The following is a 22479-nucleotide window of genomic DNA, read 5'->3' on the forward strand; positions in this document are numbered from 1 at the left end:
GACGTCACCACATCAAAAAATCAACACAAAATGTCAAAACGGCCAAAACTGTCAGGTGCCCAGGGAAGAAAATAGAGAAAAGAAGAGGAGGAGAAACGAGAAAAAGACAGAGGTAGCAGGTAGGTAACGTTAGCCTACATGAAATTATTTGTCTGTTACAGAATGTGATAGTAACCTTTAGCATTAAGCTAATGTTACATGATTCGGCAATTCCTAATCAATAAATAGCTAGTTCTGTTTTAACTTCGGGTTAATATTGTGGAGGGGGCTAAATTGTTATGGAAAATAATAATGTAACGTTAGGTAATTACAGTACTCCCTGGTGTACAGTAATTTGTAAGTCATTAGTTAATGCAATATGGGTGAGGGCGGACCTACGTCACTTCCCCCTACCAATCCCCTAGCAACCGGGAATTCGTTGAAAACAAAACAGCTCACGGCGAACACAGCATTGACAGAAAAAGCATTTAACGAGCGTTGTGGCTTGGAAGTCGGCGTTAAATCCTTCATTTACGCATTTTTACTTATTCGCATATCGTGTGAAAAAACGAAAATGTATTATTTGCGTCAGACTCGTCTCAGTGAACTTTAAAGCTTCTCAGGCTTAGCTTAGCTTGCTAGTTAGCTTAGCCTGCGCGCTACTAAGAAAGAGACGCGGAAGTTATCAACAACAAGATCAAGTGTTAGTGTATAAAATATTGAGAGATTTGAGGGCTACATGTATTGAATGGCAACATGAAAATTATAGGGTTTATTGGTTTTTAAAAACCCAACTGTTAAGTGCAAATTTAAACGAAACCGGTTTTCGAAAATAGCTAGCTAGGCTATAGACTATATAGTATATTACTTACTTAACTTAATCCTCTTCTTCCCGGATGGGAAATAAGGCTTCGACGACTCGACGCCATTCATCTCGCTGCTGTGCTCGTCTCTGTGCCTCGCCCCATGTAAGCTTCATCTCTTTCAGCTCCCCTTCAACTGTTCTTCGCCAGGTGTTCTTTGGCCGCCCTGGCTTACGTTTTCCCGGTGGTGTCCATCGTAACGCTGCCTTTGGTATCTTCTCGTTGTCCGCTTTTCGAAAATAGCTAGCTAGGCTATAGACTATATAGTATATACCGCATGTTATTTTTGTACAACAACAACAACATTCAGTTGTCGAACGTTATAAGGTACAAATTCAACAAGTACAACATTAGCACGGACGTACAGCCAAGTTGTGGTTAAGAAGGTGGATTTTTGTTCCTTATATTTACCAGGAACGAAGTGATCCGAACACACGACCCGGGACTTTGGGGGACTCCAGTGAGAACCGTCCTCGTTTTCCCGGTGTAAAGCTGCGAGCCATTTGTCTCGTCTCTGTGGGCTTTTATCACGCTTTGGCAGAACAAAATACAACCTTTGTTTTCCCTGTTTCCAGTTATGGTTAGTACAACCAAAAACAACACAGTTTTTCGGCATTTTGGAGGCAGAATGACGGGTTTAACCAGCGTAGGTCGACAGGTTAAAGAGTAATGGCGACGGTTTGTTTTCAACGCCAGTCTGGTGGCTATGGCTCGAAGAACCCGTATGTAGCTCAGTTGCCCGGATGTCGGCCCTCACCCATTAAAAAGCACAAATAGAGAACTCTGTAGGATCCCCTTTTTTTGTAATATAGTTGTTAAAGTCATACTGGTTTGATATCTTGTTTTGTGCAGTGCCTTATTTATGTTGTATTTTTAATTTATTTTATGCAACTTGTTGACACGTTTTATTTTGTGTTTATGTATGTAAACAATATTGTATTTCATATATTATTTTTTTATTTTTTGTATTCATTTATTTATGCTTTTTTTTTTAAATCTTGTTAACTATTCTGATTGTTAATTTGCTTTCTTTAATTAAAAAAAAAGGTCAAAGACAAAGCTATTCGGTTTCTTGTGAGTATATACACTTCACTGCCGATGTGGGGGGGCGCCACCTGAAATCTTGCCTAGGGCGCCAGATTGGTTAGGGCCGGGTCTGTGTATTTGCCATAAAAATGGGTATTCTTTGACGAAAAAAGGCATAGACCAAAATAAAAAATAAACTTTGTATCAGTGGATTGATTGGAGTCTTCAAAACTTTATATCGGCGGGAAGAGTTGATCTCGATATTTAAGCCTTGAAAGTACAAAAACAAATATATATGACTTACTTTGAAACTTTTATGGCTGAAAGCCTTTTGGGTCCTACACACTAAAAAATGCTGGGTTGTTTTCATAACCCAATTTATGAGTTGCGGGTGTTGGGTTAAATTTTGGAGTTAATTTTAGGAAAAACAATCCATAAGGGCATACTTGCCAACCCTCCCGTTTTTAGCGGGAGACTCCCGGTATTCAGCGCCTCTCTGGATAACCTCCCGGCAGAAATTTTCTCCCGACAAACTCCCGGTATTCAGCCGGAGCTGGAGGCCACGCCCCCTCCAGCTCAATGCGCACCTGAGTGGGGACAGCGGCGACAGTCTGTTTTCACATCCGCTTTCCCACAATATTAACAGCGTGCCTGCCCAATCACGTTATAACTGTAGAATGATGGAGGGCGAGTTCTTGGTTTCTTATGTGGGTTTATTGTTAGGCAGTTTCATTAACGTCCTCCCAGCGCGGTAACAACACACAACAACAGCAGTCACGTTTAGTCTACCGTAAAGCAGTTCGTCTGCCGTAAACAGCAATGTTGTGACACTCTTACAGTAAACAGGACAATAATGCCATCTACTGGATAGCCTCCAGAACACTGAAATTCAAGTATTTATTTTATTTATATGTATGATAAAATAAATATATATATATATATATATATATATATATATATATATATATATATATATATATATATATATATATATATCACTGAAAGTCAAGTATTTCATACATACATATATATATATATATATATATGTGAAATACTTTAGTTGGTGATTCTGGATAGCCTCCAGAACACTGAAATTCAAGTATTTATTTTATTTATATGTATGATAAAATAAATATATATATATATATATATATATATATATATATATATATATATATATATATATATATATATATATATATATATATATATATATAGATATATATATATATATATCACTGAAAGTCAAGTATTTCATACATACATATATATATATATATATGTGTGAAATACTTTAGTTGGTGAATTCTAGCTTAAATATATTCCCCTTAACTACGCCCTTAACCACGCCCCCGCCCTACCCCCAACCACGCCCCCCACTTCCCGGTATCGGAGGTCTCAAGGTTGGCAAGTATGTATAAGGGTATTATTTTAACCCAATTTGTGGGTTTTCAAAACTATGGACCATTTGTGGGTTGTTTTTCAATGAGTAACACATTTTTGGGCAAAAGGCTTTTTTGTATTAAAAATAATTTGTGGATTCATGTCATTAACATGATTTACAATCACACATCTTATGTACATGAACATATTGAGCGTGCTGTAAAGAACTACTATGACCATACACGGCAAATCTTGTAAAATAAATGTCACTCATAACTTGCTGTTGAGAACATTTTAATGGAATAAAAATAATTTTGATCAGTATTTGGGAAGGAGTCGGACAAACCAGCAGTAAAATGTATTATTTTTAACCAACTATTGGGTCAAGGAGCGCTAAATTGCGCAACCCAGTAGTTGGGTTGGGAATAGGTTTGCAAAATTCCAGGAATATTCAAAGTTGGAAACTTTCCATGGGAATGAATGGGAATAAACATTGAATGCAACATGCTAGATCTTGCAGCATGATTATTAGCTAAAACAACCTGATTTCATGCAATTTAGTTGAATTTCAACCCTGCACTGTGCATTCCTCCATCACATGTGCAGTGCATTCCTCCATCACATGCACATATAATTCCCAGCATGCAACACACTACAGCAGGGCTATTGAGGCCACACTAGTATTTGACTTCATCCAGTCAGGTAAGTGTTGATGGGGTAAATATATTTGATCTATGGTATTTAAGTGTAATAGAGGTGTAATTGCTTGTTACTGTATGACTGTAGACTACTCCAGCAGACTAGCTGTTCATGTACTTGTTCAATGATTTTGGGGCCAATATCTCTAGCTAGCTAGGTTTATGTACCACCACAGTCTCATAATGAACCCAAAATATTTCTCCGTTAGCCGTGATGCTCATTTTCTCTATGTTAAATCCCATTCATTCATGCTAACAACGTTAGCGATCCGAATGTACCTTTCTTGTGATGTGTAAAGTTCAACTAAATGAAAAGGTGTAGTTTCCTCTGCCTTCTGTTCTGCTAGCCATTCTGTTGTCATACAAGAATGTAGCTTATAGTTTGATTTAGCATGTTCATTTATTCATCTAGCCTATTTCTATTCATTTGTCCATCAGTCAAATATTGTTAAAGACTACTACAATTGTTTAGCTGACTATTTATATCTGTGTGTGGCATTGCATTAGTCTTTTACACGCTTCTCATCTTATTCTACACAATAAGATGGACGCTGGCCAACTTTGAATAATCCAAAAATGGTCAACATTTCCAAACTTCCCGTGGTAAATTTCCGGCAAGTTTCCGGAAATTTACCGGAAACTTTCCACCCCTTTGCGACCCTAGTTGGGAATAACCCAACATTGTAGCGAGCATAACTCAGCTTTTGTGTTCAATAAATTCAACCCAATAGTTGGGTTATGAATCAGCCAACATTGAGTTAGCACAACTCAACTTTTGGGTTAAATAATTGAATGCAAAAGTTGGGTTGAAAAAATGTACCCAAAATGTTGAGTTAAAATAACTCAAATAAGGGGCTGGTCGTTTATTGAACCAGCAGTTGGGTTAAAATTGGGGTATTTTTTAGTGTGTAGTGCAGTGTTTTTTAACCTTTTTTCAGCCAAGGCACATTTTTTGCGTTGAAAAAATGTGGAGGCACACCACCAGCAGAAATCATTCAAAAACTAAACTCAGTTGACAGTAAAAAGTCGTTGTTGGATATGACTTTAAAGCATAACCAAGCATGCATCACTATAGCTCTTGTCTCAAAGTAGGTGTACTGTCTCCACCTGTCACATCACACCCTGACTTATTTGGACTTTTTTACTGTTTTCCTGTGTGTAGTGTTTTACTTCTTGTCTTGCGCTCCTATTTTGGTGGCTTTTTCTCTTTTTTTGGTATTTTCCTGTAGCAGTTTCATGTCTTCCTTTGAGCGATATTTCCCACATATACACTACCGTTCAAAAGTTTGGGGTCACCCAAACAATTTAGTGGTATAGCCTTCATTTCTAAGAACAGGAATAGACTGTCGAGTTTCAGATGAAAGTTGTCTTTTTCTGGCCATTTTGAGCGTTTAATTGAGCCCAAAATGTGATGCTCCAGAAAGTCAATCTGCTCAAAGGAAGGTCAGTTTTGTAGCTTCTGCAACGAGCTAAAGTGTTTTCAGATGTGTGAACATGATTGCACAAGGGTTTTCTAATCATCAATTAGCCTTCTGAGCCAATGAGCAAACACATTGTACCATTAGAACACTGGAGTGATAGTTGCTGGACATGGGCCTCTATACACCTATGTAGATATTCAATCAATCAATCAATCAATGTTTATTTATATAGCCCTAAATCACAAGTGTCTCAAAGGGCTGTACAAGCCACAACGACATCCTCGGTACAGAGCCCACATACGGGCAAGGAAAAACTCACCCCAGTGGGACGTCGGTGAATATTGCACCAAAAAGCAGACATTTGCAGCTAGAATAGTCATTTACCACATTAGCAATGTATAGAGTGTATTTCTTTCAAGTTAAGACTAGTTTAAAGTTATCTTCATTGAAAAGTACAGTGCTTTTCCTTCAAAAATAAGGACATTTACATGTGACCCCAAACTTTTGAACGGTAGTGTACATTGTTTTAGCAATCAAGAATATTTCACTTGTTTTCATCCTTCTTTGTGGAGACATTGTTGATTGTCATGTCATGTTCGGATGTACTTTGTGGACGCCGTCTTTGCTCCACAGTAAGTCTTTGCTGTCGTCCAGCATTCTGTTTTTGTTGACTTTGTAGCCAGTTCAGTTTTAGTTTGGTTCTGCATAGCCTTCCCTAAGCTTCAATGCCTTTTCTTAGGGGCACTCACCTTTTGTTTATTTTTGGTTTAAGCATTAGACACCTTTTTACCTGCACCCTGCCTCCCGCTGTTTCCCACATCTACAAAGCAATTAGCTACCTGCTGCCACCTACTGATATGGAAGAGTATTACACGGTTAGCTCTAGACAGCACCGACACTCAACAACAACACATCATTTGCAGACTAGAATTACTGCTTTGCAAAACATATTTTTAAGCCAAATAGGTGAAATTAGATCATCTCCACGGCACACCAGACTGTATCTCACGGTAAATGTTGCTTATTAATAACTCCTACCTTCTATGCCTTAAGTATCTTCCACTGACGTGACCTTTGCCATCGCATCCAGGGGTGGGACAACTGCTGCTGAAAACAACCATCATGAGTCACCATCAAGCCTTCCCAAAGTGTAAGAATACCAAAGACTTACCTCAACTCATGCTTCATCTCATGTCCGGAGGGCTCTGACAAAACTGTAAATGAGGCAGCAAAATGTTTATTCCGCACTAAAATCATTACACTCCAAAAGGTAGAAACACTCGTCATTTCAATCTTGTCAAAAGCAAGTTACACGTACAGTACTCAGCAAGTTACACGTACAGTACTCAGCAAGTTACACGTACAGGACTCAGCAAGTTACACGTACAGTACTCAGCAAGTTACACGTACAGGACTCAGCAAGTTACACGTACAGGACTCAGCAAGTTACACATACAGTACTCAGCAAGTTACACGTACAGTACTCAGCAAGTTACACGTACAGGACTCATCAAGTTACACGTACAGTACTCAGCAAGTTACACGTACAGTACTCAGCAAGTTACACATACAGTACTCAGCAAGTTACACATACAGTACTCAGCAAGTTACACGTACAGTACTCAGCAAGTTACACGTACAGGACTCAGCAAGTTACACGTAGAGTACTCAGCAAGTTACACGTACAGTACTCAGCAAGTTACACATACAGTACTCAGCAAGTTACACATACAGTACTCAGCAAGTTACACGTACAGTACTCAGCAAGTTACACGTACAGGACTCAGCAAGTTACACGTAGAGTACTCAGCAAGTTACACGTACAGTACTCAGCAAGTTACACGTGCAGGACTCAGCAAGTTACACGTACAGTACTCAGCAAGTTACACATACAGTACTCAGCAAGTTACACGTACAGTACTCAGCAAGTTACACGTACAGTACTCAGCAAGTTACACGTAGAGTACTCAGCAAGTTACACGTACAGGACTCAGCAAGTTACACGTGCAGGACTCAGCAAGTTACACGTACAGTACTCAGCAAGTTACACGTACAGTACTCAGCAAGTTACACGTACAGTACTCACTCACATAGTATCTCTCACTAAAGGAACACATGTCCAAATCAGCACTGTTTATACAATTTATAATAATTAATAATTAATTGTATACAATTATACACATAGTATCTCTCACTAAAGGAACAACTAAAGGAACACATGTCCAAATCATTTCAAATGTGCTTTTTTAATCAAGTACGACTGCTAAATGAGCCACCATGGGAGTTGCAGCACTTTGATGAAGAAGTTGAGAAACACTACTTCAAAGAAATTCTTCGCCAACAAGTCTTCATTAATAAAGGTAAAAATGATGATAAATGTTCATTTCATTCCTCATTAATATGTATTTCACGTTGTTTTTCTGCATGTAAAACTATCATTCTACAACTCTTTCATATTATACATACTTGTATTATTTTGTGAAGTGAATTATATTTATATAGCGCTTTTCTCTAGTGACTCAAAGCACTTTTACATAGTGAAGGCCAATTTGTAAGTTCCATTTAAAGCAGTGTGGGTGGCACTGGGAGCAGGTGGGTCAAGTGTCTTGCCCAAGGACACAACGGCAGTGACTAAGCGGGGATCGAACCTGGAACCCTCAAGTTGCTGGCACGGCCGCTCTACCAACCGAGCTGTGCCGCCCCAGAGAGAGTGTAAGGTCAGAAAAGAAAAGGGTGGATCAAGTGAAACGAGTCGGAGAACAATGGTAGAAAATCACTAAGCTATTTATTATTAACCCTCTGGAATGAACTTCTGATGCCTTTAAGTTGAAGTGGAGTGGTAATTGCTTTTTGGCGACCACAATAATTCATTACTTTAAGCTCACGACGCAGTAAGTTGACTGATGCGGACACGTTTGTTACTGGATACTTTCTAATGGGAGACTTTGTATATGTAACCATAATTTGTTGAAAGGACTAGTTGGTACAATCCCTGGGGACTCTGCATGGCAGGGGCGTCCTCCTCCCTGAGCCAGGCTTGCACCTGACCGCATACCTAAGTGAGGCTAGGTGACACTGCTGGGAGGCTTTTCCACCATTGGGACACATCTTCAGTTGTGTGCCCCAGCATCACGGGGTGTTTCGGCCCGGCTTACCACAAGACACCCTCTGCTGAGGAAGGGCCCACCCCAGGGTGATCAAATCCCTGGGTGTGTGTGTCCCATTAGGTGTTAGCCTTAGCAGCCCAGCTGGTGTCACTCCTCCTCAACCACAACCAATGGCTCGTCCTCTCTGCTGTGTTGGCCAGCTCTTTAATGGCCTGTCTGTGAGCCTGCCCCCTGACTCCAACCTCCCTAAGGAGCTTTGCTGTTGTGCTAGCTACAAAGCCCCTACAGCCCACCTCCACTGGGCGCACCCTTACCCTCCAGCCTCTGTCCTGTGCCTCAGCTGCAAGGTTGGAGTACCGCAGCTTCTTAATTATTAGATACTTTTTTATACTAACAAATACATTTTTTTAGTAGGGGTGGCAGAAAAAAAATTAATTAACATCCGAATCCCGATTTTTATAAAATACTTTTCTGAATCGGTTAAAAATGTTGTCGAAATATTAAAAAAAATATGTTCTTCAGGCTATGTTTGCGCTAACTCACTGAGGCGTGGATGTCAGCCCCCAAATGTGCGTTTGTAACCTGCTTTGAAAAGATGTTATTATAACTGATACACCAAATAACTAGAGATGTCCGATAATATCGGTCTGCCGATATTATCGGCCGATAAATGCGTTAAAATGTAATATCGGAAATTATCGGTATCAGGTGTTTTTTTTTTTGTTTTTTTTTTATTTTGTTTTTTAAATTAAATCCACATAAAAAACACAAGATACACTTACAATTAGTGCACCAACTCAAAAAACCTCCCTCCCCCATTTACACTCATTCACACAAAAGGGTTGTTTCTTTCTGTTATTAATATTCTGCTTCCTACATTATATATCAATATATATCAATACAGTCTGCAAGGGATACAGTCCGTAAGCACACATGATTGTGCGTGCTGCTGCTCCACTAATAGTACTAACCTTTAACACTTAATTTTACTCATTTTCATTCATTACTAGTTTCTATGTAACTGTTTTTATATTGTTGTACTTTCTTTTTTATTCAAGAAAATGTTTTTAATTTATTTATCTTATTTTATTTGATTCATTTTTTTAAAAAGTACCTTATCTTCACCATACCTGGTTGTCCAAATTAGGCATAATAATGTGTTAATTCCACGACTGTATATATCGGTTGATATCGGTATCAGTTGATATCGGTATTGGTAATTAAAGAGTTGGAAAATATCGGCAAAAAGCCATTATTGGACATCCCTACAAATAACCGATTGCGAGAATCGATTGTGAATGGAATTATCACCCCAGGAATTGTGAATTGTAAGATTAACATCTGCAATGTTGTCCAACTATTACATCAATCCAGCTTATTAGGGGACATTTAGGGGGACTAAACACGCTCGTATCGGAGCGCTTGCACTTTATCGGCAAGCCCATAATCCGATACTGGCTTTTTGGTTGATATTGGACCAATATTATTTTATAGAAATGTAAGGATGGGTAGCGTCAACATTTGAACCGATTAAATACCAATTCCAGGTACCTGGGACTCAATACTGGGACTCAACAGTTTTCCAATTTTTGCTACTTTTGTGTGGTAATAAATACTTTTTGTCTGATAATAAAATTATTATTTTTAATGTAACATTTAAAAATGAGATTGTTTTGTTTTCTGATGATATTTGTGTCAAACATTAGATGGCAGCACTGTAGCTAACTATGCTAAGTTGTCTAACTAACTACTAACCTTTTGAATGTGTTATGTTGCGCCCTATAAAGTTTGTATACTGTAAGTATTGTGCTTATTACACACCAGCTGTCATCTTGTTTGTAGTTTCCTTTACAAGATTTGGAGGCCTTGAAATCGCCACGTAAAACGGCTAATGCTAATAGTAGCTTGTCTACGGCAAATGCAATGTAAACTAGCATCAAGCTAGCGTATTTTAAAAGAGTGGGAGCCTTACTTTTTGAAGTCCAGGCGTTTTTACCAAGAATACTTGCATTGTTGCTGTTGAAAGTCACAACATGACTTAGAGAAAGTTGGGCCGAGTTCACTTTCTTTAAGTACAAAAGCCCAAAAGCAGTGAAGTTGTCAGGTTGTGTAAATGCTAAATAAAAAGGGAATACAACAAATCCTTTTCAACTTATATTCAATTGAATAGACTGCAAAGACAAGATATTTAACGCTCGAACTGGAAAACTTTGTTATTTGTTGCAAATATTCGCTCATTTGGAATTTGATGCCTGCAACATGTTTCAAAAAAGCTGGCACAAGTGGCAAAAAAGAGTGAGAAAGTTGAGGAATGCTCATCAAAGACTTATTTGGAACATCCCACAGGTGTGCAGGCTAATTGGGAACAGGTGGGTGCCATGATTGGCTATAAAAGCAGCTTCCATGAAATGCTCAGTCATTCACAAACAAGGACGGGGCGAGGGTCACCACTTTGTCAACAAATGCCTGAGCAAATTGTTGAACAACAACATTTATCAACAAGGAATTTAGGGATTTCACCATCTACGCTCCGTAATATCATCAAAAGGTTAAGAGAATGTGGAGAAATCACTGCAGGTAAGCCATGATATTACACACCTTGGATCCCTCAGGCATTGAAAAGCCACATCAGTGTGTAAAGGATATCACCACATGGGCTCAGGAACACTTCATAAAACCACTGTCAGTAACTACAGTTGGTCGTTACATCTGTAAGTGCAAGTTAAAACTCTACGATGCAAAGCCAAAGACATTTATCAACAACACCCAGAAACGCTTAGCTGGGCCTGAGGTCATCTAAGATGGACTGATGCAAAGTGGAAAAGTTTTCTGTCCACATTTCAAATTGTTTTTGAAAACTGTGGACCAAAGAGGACAAGAACCATCCGGACTGTTCTAGGGTGAAAGTGTAGAAGGCAGCATGTGTGATGGTATGGGGGTGTATTAGTGGTCAAGACATGGGTAACTTACACATCTGTGAAGGCACATTAATGCTAAAAGGTACATACAGCTTTTGGAGCAACATATGTTGCCATCCAAGCAACGTTTTCATGGACGCCCCTGCTTATTTCAGCAAGACAATGCCAAGCCAGGTGTTACAACAGCGTGGCTTCATAGTAAAAGAGTGTGGGTACTAGACTGGCCTGCCTGTAGTCCAGACATTGAAAATGTGTGGCAGCTAAAATATGAGAAGGGAGACTGTTGAACAACTTAAGCTGTACATCAAGCAAGAATGGGAAAGAATTCCACTTCAAAAATGTGTCTCCTCACTTCCCAAACCTTTACTGAGTGTTGTTAAAAGGAAAGGCCATGTAACACACTGGTAAAAATGCCTTTTTTGCAATGTGTTGCTGCCATTACATTCTAACTTCATGATTATTTTTAAAGTTTGTCAGTGTGAACATGAAATATCTTGTCTTTGCAGTCTATTCAATTGAATATAAGTTGAAAAGGATTTGTTGTATTCTCTTTTTATTTACCTTTTACACAACCTGACAACTTCACTGCTTTTGTACTTTTGCATTATTTCTTGTGGGGTGAAATTAGTGTTTTTGTTTGCTTTGTCTGGCAAGTGATGACTAACTCAAAAAGAAGGTGAAATAAACGACAGTTGTGTAACGTCTTCTATCAAATGTGCGTACAGCCCATAAAGGTCACCACTTCCCTCCTCGCCGCGTGCGTGCTTGCTGACCTCGAATGCCTTTGGAGCGTGTTCGTGTTCGAGTCTCTGCGGTGTCTTGGCTCATCTGAAAGAGGCACCGCACCAGTTGAGTTGACAGAAGCAGACCTGGAAAAGAGAGCAAGTCTGTCAACTAAAAGCTGCAACAGCAACACCTGCACAGTATTTACTTCCACAGTATTTACTTGCACAGGATTTACTTGCACAGTATTTACTTGCACAGTATTTACTTGCACAGTATTTACTTCCACAGTATTTACTTGCACAGGATTTACTTGCACAGTATTTACTTGCACAGTATTTACTTCCACAGTATTTACTTGCACAGGATTTACTTGCACAGTATTTACTTCCACAGTATTTACTTGCACAGGATTTACTTGCACAGGATTTACTTGCACAGTATTTACTTGCACAGTATTTACTTGCACAGTATTTACTTGCACAGGATTTACTTGCACAGCATTTACTTGCACAGGATTTACTTGCACAGTATTTACTTGCACAGTATTTACTTGCACAGGATTTACTTGCACAGTATTTACTTGCACAGGATTTACTTGCACAGTATTTACTTGCACAGTATTTACTTGCACAGTATTTACTTGCACAGGATTTACTTGCACAGCATTTACTTGCACAGGATTTACTTGCACAGGATTTACTTGCACAGTATTTACTTCCACAGTATTTACTTGCACAGGATTTACTTGCACAGTATTTACTTGCACAGGATTTACTTGCACAGGATTTACTTGCACAGGATTTACTTGCACAGTATTTACTTGCACAGTATTTACTTGCACAGGATTTACTTGCACAGTATTTACTTGCACAGTATTTACTTGCACAGTATTTACTTGCACAGGATTTACCACAAAGCAGAGTGGGGTCAATATTTCATGTGAGAGAAACCTTGGTGTGATCATGAAATCCTTGTTGGTCTTACTTTTTATTGGCAACTGACTGTCCACAAGAGAGGAAACAAAGACTATTAAAGGCTTAGTGTCCACATGCGTGGACAGCACCTTTTAGCTCTTATTTACAAAAGTGTGCACACTACTGAATTGGGGTCTTATGGCCGCTTATGTGGACACTTATACTGCCATCTGCTGGTGTCAGAAGAGTACAACATACAATGGAATTTGGGGGAAAAAAGTGTATAAATAAGAATTAGCATGTCACTAAACATGAAGTACACGTTTGTGTACTTATGGACTAAGTACATCATATCAAAATATAATTGTTAGTTTTAATTCTAATTATGGTCCAATAAGCCCAAATAGCTAAAAGAGAAATAAAAAAAAGCATGTAAACAAACAGCTTGGGCCTTAAGATGTTCTGAGGGAAGAAATGATGACTCGCTACCAATCATGTCTTTTGACAGCCACATTTGAAGGATGCACATTGTCCTCTTATTTCTTTTTTTTGTGATCAAAGGCGCTTACACCACTCAAGTATTGTTGAAGATATGTTAATATATTGAATATAAGCATAATATATTGAATATAAGCATAATATATTGAATATAAGGATAATATATTGAATATAAGGATAATATATTGAATATAAGGATAATATATTGAATATAAGGATAATATATTGAATACAAGCATAATATATTGAATATAAGCATAATATATATAAGCATAATATATTGAATATAAGGATAATATATTGAATATAAGCATAATATATTGAATATAAGCATAATATATTGAATATAAGCATAATATATTGAATATAAGGATAATATATTGAATACAAGCATAATATATTGAATATAAGCATAATATATATAAGCATAATATATTGAATATAAGGATAATATATTGAATATAAGCATAATATATTGAATATAAGGATAATATATTGAATATAAGCATAATATATTGAATATAAGCATAATATATATAAGCATAATATATTGAATATAAGGATAATATATTGAATATAAGGATAATATATTGAATATAAGGATAATATATTGAATATAAGGATAATATATTGAATATAAGCATAATATATATAAGCATAATATATTGAATACAAGCATAATATATTGAATATAAGCATAATATATTGAATATAAGCATAATATATTGAATATAAGCATAATATATTGAATACAAGCATAATATATTGAATATAAGTATAATATATTGAATATAAGCATAATATATATAAGCATAATATATTGAATACAAGCATAATATATTGAATATAAGCATAATATATTGAATATAAGCATAATATATATAAGCATAATATATTGAATATAAGGATAATATATTGAATATAAGGATAATATATTGAATATAAGCATAATATATTGAATATAAGCATAATATATTGAATATAAGCAAAGGTGAGCAGAGTAGCCAAAATCACCCGCAAATCCTCCACACCACACCAGGCTAACCTCCTCCGACCTCCGAGGTCAAAGCTCAGAACTATGTGAGACCGGGCTTTCTGCTCCCAGTCTGTGGAACGCTCTCCCTGACCACCTGAGGGCACCACAGACTGTGGATGCTTTTAAAAAAGGTTTAAAATCACTTCTTTTTTTTAAAAAGCCTTTTTTTTTTTATATATGTGTGCTAGTTGTAGCTATTATTTAATTTTTGTTACTATTTATTTTACTTGTTGGGGGCAGCTATTTGTGGTTCTAGCGTTGTTTTGGTTGTTTTTTAAATGCACTGTAGCACTTTGAGGTTGTTTGCTCAATGTAAAGTGCTTTTACAGATAAAATATATTATTATTATTATTATTATGATTGACTTCATGATCTATTGCCGTATTAATCCTTCACGGATGTCATCGTGCGACAAAAAGAAGACGTACGTATTTGTAAACACTCTGAAGTGGAAAAAGGGGTAAGAATAAAAAGGCTTTGCTTCTTCCTTCTCCTTTTCAGACGTGATGTGAAGAGAAATATTGTATTATACTGGAAGTGAGTTCATCTTACTAATAAATCAATTCTTCAATTGTTGGCCATTGTTGGGGCGGTATAGCTCGGTTGGTAGAGTGGCCGTGCCAGCAACTTGAGGGTTCCAGGTTCGATCCCCGCTTCCACCATCCTAGTCACTGCCGTTGTGTCCTTGGGCAAGACATTTTACCCACTTACTTAATGAATACTTAGGTCTACTACACTACTGTATTTAATGTTGTCATTATGGTGGTACTTAATGAATACTTAGGTCTACTACACTACTGTATTTAATGTTGTCATGATGGTGGTACTTAATGAATACTTAGGTCTACTACACTACTGTATTTAATGTTGTCATTATGGTGGTACTTAATGAATACTTAGGTCTACTACACTACTGTATTTAATGTTGTCATTATGGTGGTACTTAATGAATACTTAGGTCTACTACACTACTGTATTTAATGTTGTCATTATGGTGGTACTTAATGAATAGTTAGTACTACTACACTACTGTATTTAATGATGTCATTATGGTGGTACTTAATGAATACTTAGTACTACTACACTACTGTATTTAATGTTGTCATTATGGTGGTACTTAATGAATACTTAGGTCTACTACACTACTGTATTTAATGTTATTATGGTGGTACTTAATGAATACTTAGTACTACTACACTACTGTATTATAATAACAGCAATTGGATGTACAAGGTAAAATATGCTCATAACGTCCATTTTAAGAAGATATTTCGGGCCTTCTTTTGATATTATTTCGACTCAGGCTGCACATTGAATTGGACGTGGAGGTTGAAGTTCTGCAGTGATTCATGGTGAGAGGCTGAGGTTGTTTGATTAGTTTCTCTCCTCCGTCTTTCAATTGAATCAGAAGGATGGAGCCTGGCAGCCTTGGCCTGCCGCACACACACACACACACACACACACACACACACACACACACACACACACACACACACACACACACACCACACCACACCACACACACACACACACACACACACACACACACACACACACACACACACACACACACACACACACACACACACACACACACACACACACACACACACACACACACACACACACACACACACACACACACACACACACACACACTTACAGGAAGCAGTGGTGAGTCTTAGTGTTCCTGTACAGTGTGTGGAACAACTAGGGATGATACTCGAAACCGGTTTTCCCGGTTGTTTGATAAGAAAAGAACCGAGTCCTCGGACTCGAATCCCTTTTTGAGAACCGGTACCCGTTATCGAGACCACTATAGTAAAGGAAAAGAGTTGATTCTTTATTCGAATCCCGTCCCGACCAGAAATGCTCCGTGTGACATCACAATAAATGACGTCACGTAGCTCAGTCATTAGGCGCAGATAGCGAAAGCAGGAAAACAATGGACGGGAAAAAGCGCTCCAAGGTGTAATAAAGTTCAAAACAAAAGCTATAATCCATCGAATAACTTTACTGAGAGATTTGAGCAGGGTAAAACACATGACCAACACTTTTACCACCAACCGGAAACATAGCAACCAGGCTAGCAACGCACCTCCTTTACGGCAGCTGTCGCAACGTTCTTCAAACAACCGCAGCACATACATATATATACAACACTGCAGCACATACATATATATACAACACTGCAGCACATACATATATATACAACACTGCAGCACATACATATATATACAACACTGCAGCACATACATATATATACAACACTGCAGCACATACATATATATACAACACTGCAGCACATACATATATATACAACACTGCAGCACATACATATATATACAACACTGCAGCACATACATATATATACAACACTGCAGCACATACATATATATACAACACTGCAGCACATACATATATATACAACACTGCAGCACATACATATATATACAACACTGCAGCACATACATATATATACAACACTGCAGCACATACATATATATACAACACTGCAGCACATACATATATATACAACATATATATACAACACTGCAGCACATACATATATATACAACATATATGACACCGCAGCACATACATATATATACAACACTGCAGCACATACATATATATACAACACTGCAGCACATACATATATATACAACATATATGACACCGCAGCACATACATATATATACAACACTGCAGCACATACATATATATACAACACTGCAGCACATACATATATATACAACATATATGACACCGCAGCACATACATATATATACAACATATATATACAACACCGCAGCACATACATATATATACAACACTGCAGCACATACATATATACAACACTGCAGCACATACATATATATACAACACTGCAGCACATACATATATATACAACACTGCAGCACATACATATATATACAACACTGCAGCACATACATATATATACAACACTGCAGCACATACATATATATACAACACTGCAGCACATACATATATATACAACACTGCAGCACATACATATATATACAACACTGCAGCACATACATATATATACAACACTGCAGCACATACATATATATACAACATATATATACAACACTGCAGCACATACATATATATACAACATATATGACACCGCAGCACATACATATATATACAACACTGCAGCACATACATATATATACAACACTGCAGCACATACATATATATACAACATATATGACACCGCAGCACATACATATATATACAACACTGCAGCACATACATATATATACAACACTGCAGCACATACATATATATACAACATATATGACACCGCAGCACATACATATATATACAACATATATATACAACACCGCAGCACATACATATATATACAACACTGCAGCACATACATATATACAACACTGCAGCACATACATATATATACAACACTGCAGCACATACATATATATACAACACTGCAGCACATACATATATATACAACACTGCAGCACATACATATATATACAACACTGCAGCACATACATATATATATACAACACTGCAGCACATACATATATATACAACACTGCAGCACATACATATATATACAACACATCTCCCTTTTTTAACTTTAGTTTTTCTTTCCTTGTAAACGTTACAAAATCACACTGTAGATGTGTTGTCTGTCTAATTATAAATAATGCAGACGAGGCGTGTTGGCTGACTTCTTGACGTTTACTTTCACAGCGTGGCAACATGCAACACTTTTCGGGGCTACCACGCATGCTCGTAACTCCCGTTGCATGCTGGGTAGTGTAGTTGTTATATTCTCTAGCTCATAACATTTTTCCCCCATAAAGAAATAATGTTAACTCAATAAAGTGTATTTCTTTTTTTAGCTTTAACTTTTCATTGTTTAGCATTGTAACCACATTTGCAAACAACTTTTCTCTTCCTAGAATGTTCTTTCAATAAAGAAATAAAGTGCAAAAATGTCAAAGCATCATAACAAACAGTTATGTCAAATAGCAGCAGAAGTGCACTTTTTGGAGAGCTGTATTATTTGATTTGGTAACAGTCAAAGCATGGTAATTATTTTTTTTGCACCATGACTAAGGAAGGTTGTTTGCATTAGGTCATAAAAGTCAATGCTGCACTTGGTAACAGTCAAAGTATGATAATTATTATTTTTTGCACCATGACTAAGGAAGGTTGTTTGCATTAGGTCATAAAGGTAAATGCTGCGCTTAGGTAACAGTCAAAGCATGGTAAAAAAAAATTTGCACCATGACTAAGGAAGGTTGTTTGCATTAGGTCATAAAAGTAAATGCTGCGCTTGGTAACAGTCAAAGCATGATTTTTTTTTTGCACCATGACTAAGGAAGGTTGTTTGCATTAGGTCATAATAGTAAATGCTGCGCTTGGTAACAGTCAAAGCATGATAATTAGTTTTTTTGCACCATGACTAAGGAAGGTTGTTTGCATTAGGTCATAAAAGTAAATGCTGCGCTTGGTAACAGTCAAAGCATGATAATTATTATTTTTTGCACCATGACTAAGGAAGGTTGTTTGCATTAGGTCATAAAAGTCAATGCTGCGCTTACAAACAGTCAAAGCATGCTAATTGTTTTTTTTGCACCATGACTAAAGAAGGTTGTTTGCATTAGGTCATAAAAGTCAATGCTCCACTTGGTAACAGTCAAAGCATGATAATTATTATTTTTTGCACCATGACTAAGGAAGGTTGTTTGCATTAGGTCATAAAAGTAAATGCTGCGCTTGATAACAGTCAAAGCATGTTTTTTTTTGCACCATGACTAAGGAAGGTTGTTTGCATTAGGTCATAAAGGTAAATGCTGCGCTTAGGTAACAGTCAAAGCATGGTAATTATTTTTTTTGCACCATGACTAAGGAAGGTTGTTTGCATTAGGTCATAAAATTAAATGCTGCGCTTAGGTAACAGTCGAAGCATGATTTTTTTTGCACCATGACTAAGGAAGGTTGTTTGCATTAGGTCATAATAGTAAATGATGCGCTTGGTAACAGTTAAAGGATGATAATTTGGTTTTTTGCACCATGACTAAGGAAGGTTGTTTGCATTAGGTCATAAAAATAAATGCTGCGCTTGGTAACGGTCAAAAAATCATTAATTTTTTTTGCACCATGACTAAGGAAGGTGGTTTGCATTAGGTCATAAAAGTAAATGCTGATGGGTAAATGATCAGTTTCCAGTTTATTGTCCATTTGTAAGCCGGTAAGAATGAGGCGTGCCGTGCCACACTTATTATTGTTATTTGTTTTTTTCTATTGTTGATATCTAGGCCGGTAAGAATGAGGCGTACCGTGCCATACTTATTATTGTTATTTATTGTTGATTTCTAGGCCGAGGCGTACCGTGCTGTGCCGTGCCACACTTCTTATTGTTATTTACTGTTGATTTCTAGGCCGGTCAGAACGAGGCGTACCGTGCCATACTTATTATTGTTATTTATTGTTGCTTTCTAGGCCGAGGCGTACCGTACCGTACACTTCTTATTGTTATTTATTGATTTCTAGGCCGGTAAGAACGAGGCGTACCGTGCCAAACTTATTATTGTTATTTATTGTTGATTTCTAGGCCGGTAAGAATGAGGCGTACCGTGCCAAACTTATTATTGTTATTTATTGTTGATTTCTAGGCCGGTCAGAACGAGGCGTACCGTGCCACACTTCTTATTGTTATTTACTGTTGATTTCTAGGCCGGTCAGAACGAGGCGTACCGTGCCATACTTATTATTGTTATTTATTGTTGCTTTCTAGGCCGAGGCGTACCGTACCGTACACTTCTTATTGTTATTTATTGATTTCTAGGCCGGTAAGAACGAGGCGTACCGTGCCAAACTTATTATTGTTATTTATTGTTGATTTCTAGGCCGGTCAGAACGAGGTGTACCGTGCCAAACTTATTATTGTTATTTATTGTTGATTTGTAGGTCGGTAAGAACGAGGCGTACCGTGCCATACTTATTATTATTATTTATTGTTGATTTGTAGGCCGAGGCGTACCGTGCCACACTTCTTATTGTTATTTATTTATTTCTAGGCCGGTAATAAATAGGCGTACTGGTACGCCTATTTCTGTTTAAGTGTGGCACGGCATGCATGCCGTGCCACACTTCTTATTGTTATTTATTACCTATAGTGGTCAATTGTAGGGAATATGTACTTCACTGTGCAACCTACTAATAAAAGTCTCAATCAATCAATCAAAATATTGTTGATTTCTAGGCCGGTAAGAACGAAGCTGCCGCGCCGTGCCACACTTATTAGTGTTATTTGTTTTTTTGTTGTTGTTGATTTCTAGGCCGGTAAGAATGAGGCGTACCGTGCCGTGCCACACTTATTATTGTTATTTGTTTTGTTTTTTGTTGATTTCTAGGCCGGTAAGAACGAGGCGTGCCGTGCCGTGCCACACTTATTATTGTTATTTTTTATTATTGATTTCTAGGCCGAGGCGTGCCGTGCCACACTTCTTGTTGTTTTTTATTGATTTCTAGGCCGGTAAGAACGAAGCGTACCGTGCCGTGCCATACTTATTATTGTTATTTATTGTTGATTTCTAGGCCGAGGCGTGCCGTGCCGTGCCACACTTCTTATTGGCACGCATGCAGTCGCCATTGTTGTCCATCGGCAGGAGTAAATCTCCTCTGAAATCCGGCGAGCTGCCGTCCAATGTGGCGACAAAGCGTCCCGGTAGAAGAAGAGGGATGAGGGATGAGGGATGAGGGATGAGGGATGAGGGATGAGGGATGAGGTTTGGACGACAACATGATTGCGTCTCTTTCTCTTTGTGAGAGAAATGAAGCTTAGCTTACCTTAGATGGAGACTAAAGTCCTCCCCTCCCCCTCCTCGTCCTCGTCCTCGTCCTCGTCGACATCCTCACGCGTCGACGTTTAATGGAGCGTCCGAGCTTCAGAAGTTGGCCTTCATGTCCGATCAGTCCTGCGGGAAAAGAGCAGCCGTGCGCGGCCAAGAAGTCCACAGCTGACGGACAAGACTTGATGGACACTCCAGGCCAACCTTCAGCACCATGGACAGAAGCCTCGCCTCTCTATCGCCCCCTCTTGCTACTCGGCGGAACTGCAGACACAAAAAAACATTTAAAGAGTCCAATTTGTCCAATTTAAATGGTCACTTTTCGATCATCTTTGCTTTCACTTGCTTTGTTTTAGTGAGCATTCGACTTACTTGTGAGTTATAAAACATGATGTTCCATTGCGAGATATAAAACATGATGTTCCATTGCTGCAAATGGCCAAATGCCCGGATGTAACCAAACCCCGCCCATTTTGGCCGAGTCAGTGGAACACGCGTCAATATTTTCAGTCCGTAATACAACAACACGCCCCAACTTTAGTTCCGCCCCCCCTTTTTAAAATATGTTCTTAGTGTACCCTTCGAAAATATTATAAATCCACAGCGAATAAGCATTTATATACCTAGAAATATTTCGGAATGTAATAGTGTACATTTATTTTAAGAGGGTGGCTGAAAGACAAAGGTAGAGATATATCCCCAGGTTAGATTGATTGATTGATTGAGACTTTTATTAGTAGGTTGCACAGTGAAGTACATATTCCGTACAATTGACCACTAAATGGTAACACCCGAATAAGTTTTTCAACTTGTTTAAGTCGGGGTCCACTTAAATTGATTCATGATACAGATATATACTATCATATATACTATCATCATAATACAGTCATCACACAAGATAATCACATTGAATTATTTACATTATTTACAATCAGGAGTGTGGAGGGGGGGTGGGGTGGGGGGATATGGACATCAAGTAGTGGACTAGTGATTTAGGGCTATAGGGCTATATAAATAAACATTGATTGATTGATTGATTGACATAGAGAG

The 22479-nt window shown here is 37.9% G+C and overlaps 1 protein-coding gene across 9 annotated transcripts in view; it reads right to left on the reverse strand.

The window, feature by feature from the left end:
* The window catches only part of myt1a (myelin transcription factor 1a), a 71154-nt gene extending 49284 nt beyond the window's left edge, over window positions 1-21870 (reverse strand). For 3 of the 9 annotated variants that reach the window (XM_062052413.1, XM_062052409.1, XM_062052405.1), the window contains exons 1-5: window positions 21802-21868; window positions 21428-21693; window positions 12169-12264; window positions 6542-6584; window positions 6409-6477 (exon numbers count right to left, since the gene is read on the reverse strand). In XM_062052413.1, coding sequence (XP_061908397.1) covers window positions 6409-6477; window positions 6542-6584; window positions 12169-12223 — 167 coding nt within the window. In that variant the 5' untranslated portion in view covers window positions 12224-12264; window positions 21428-21693; window positions 21802-21868. Of the gene's footprint in view, window positions 1-851; window positions 1057-1253; window positions 1486-6408; window positions 6478-6541; window positions 6585-12168; window positions 12265-21427; window positions 21694-21801 lie in introns of those variants that run through there. The other 6 variants (XM_062052406.1, XM_062052407.1, XM_062052411.1 and 3 more) reach the window with 6 other exon arrangements.
* Window positions 21871-22479: the final 609 nt, after the last annotated feature.

Source organism: Entelurus aequoreus, linkage group LG07 (genome assembly GCF_033978785.1).
Source record: "Entelurus aequoreus isolate RoL-2023_Sb linkage group LG07, RoL_Eaeq_v1.1, whole genome shotgun sequence".
In the NCBI taxonomy this organism is placed as follows: domain Eukaryota; kingdom Metazoa; phylum Chordata; class Actinopteri; order Syngnathiformes; family Syngnathidae; genus Entelurus; species Entelurus aequoreus.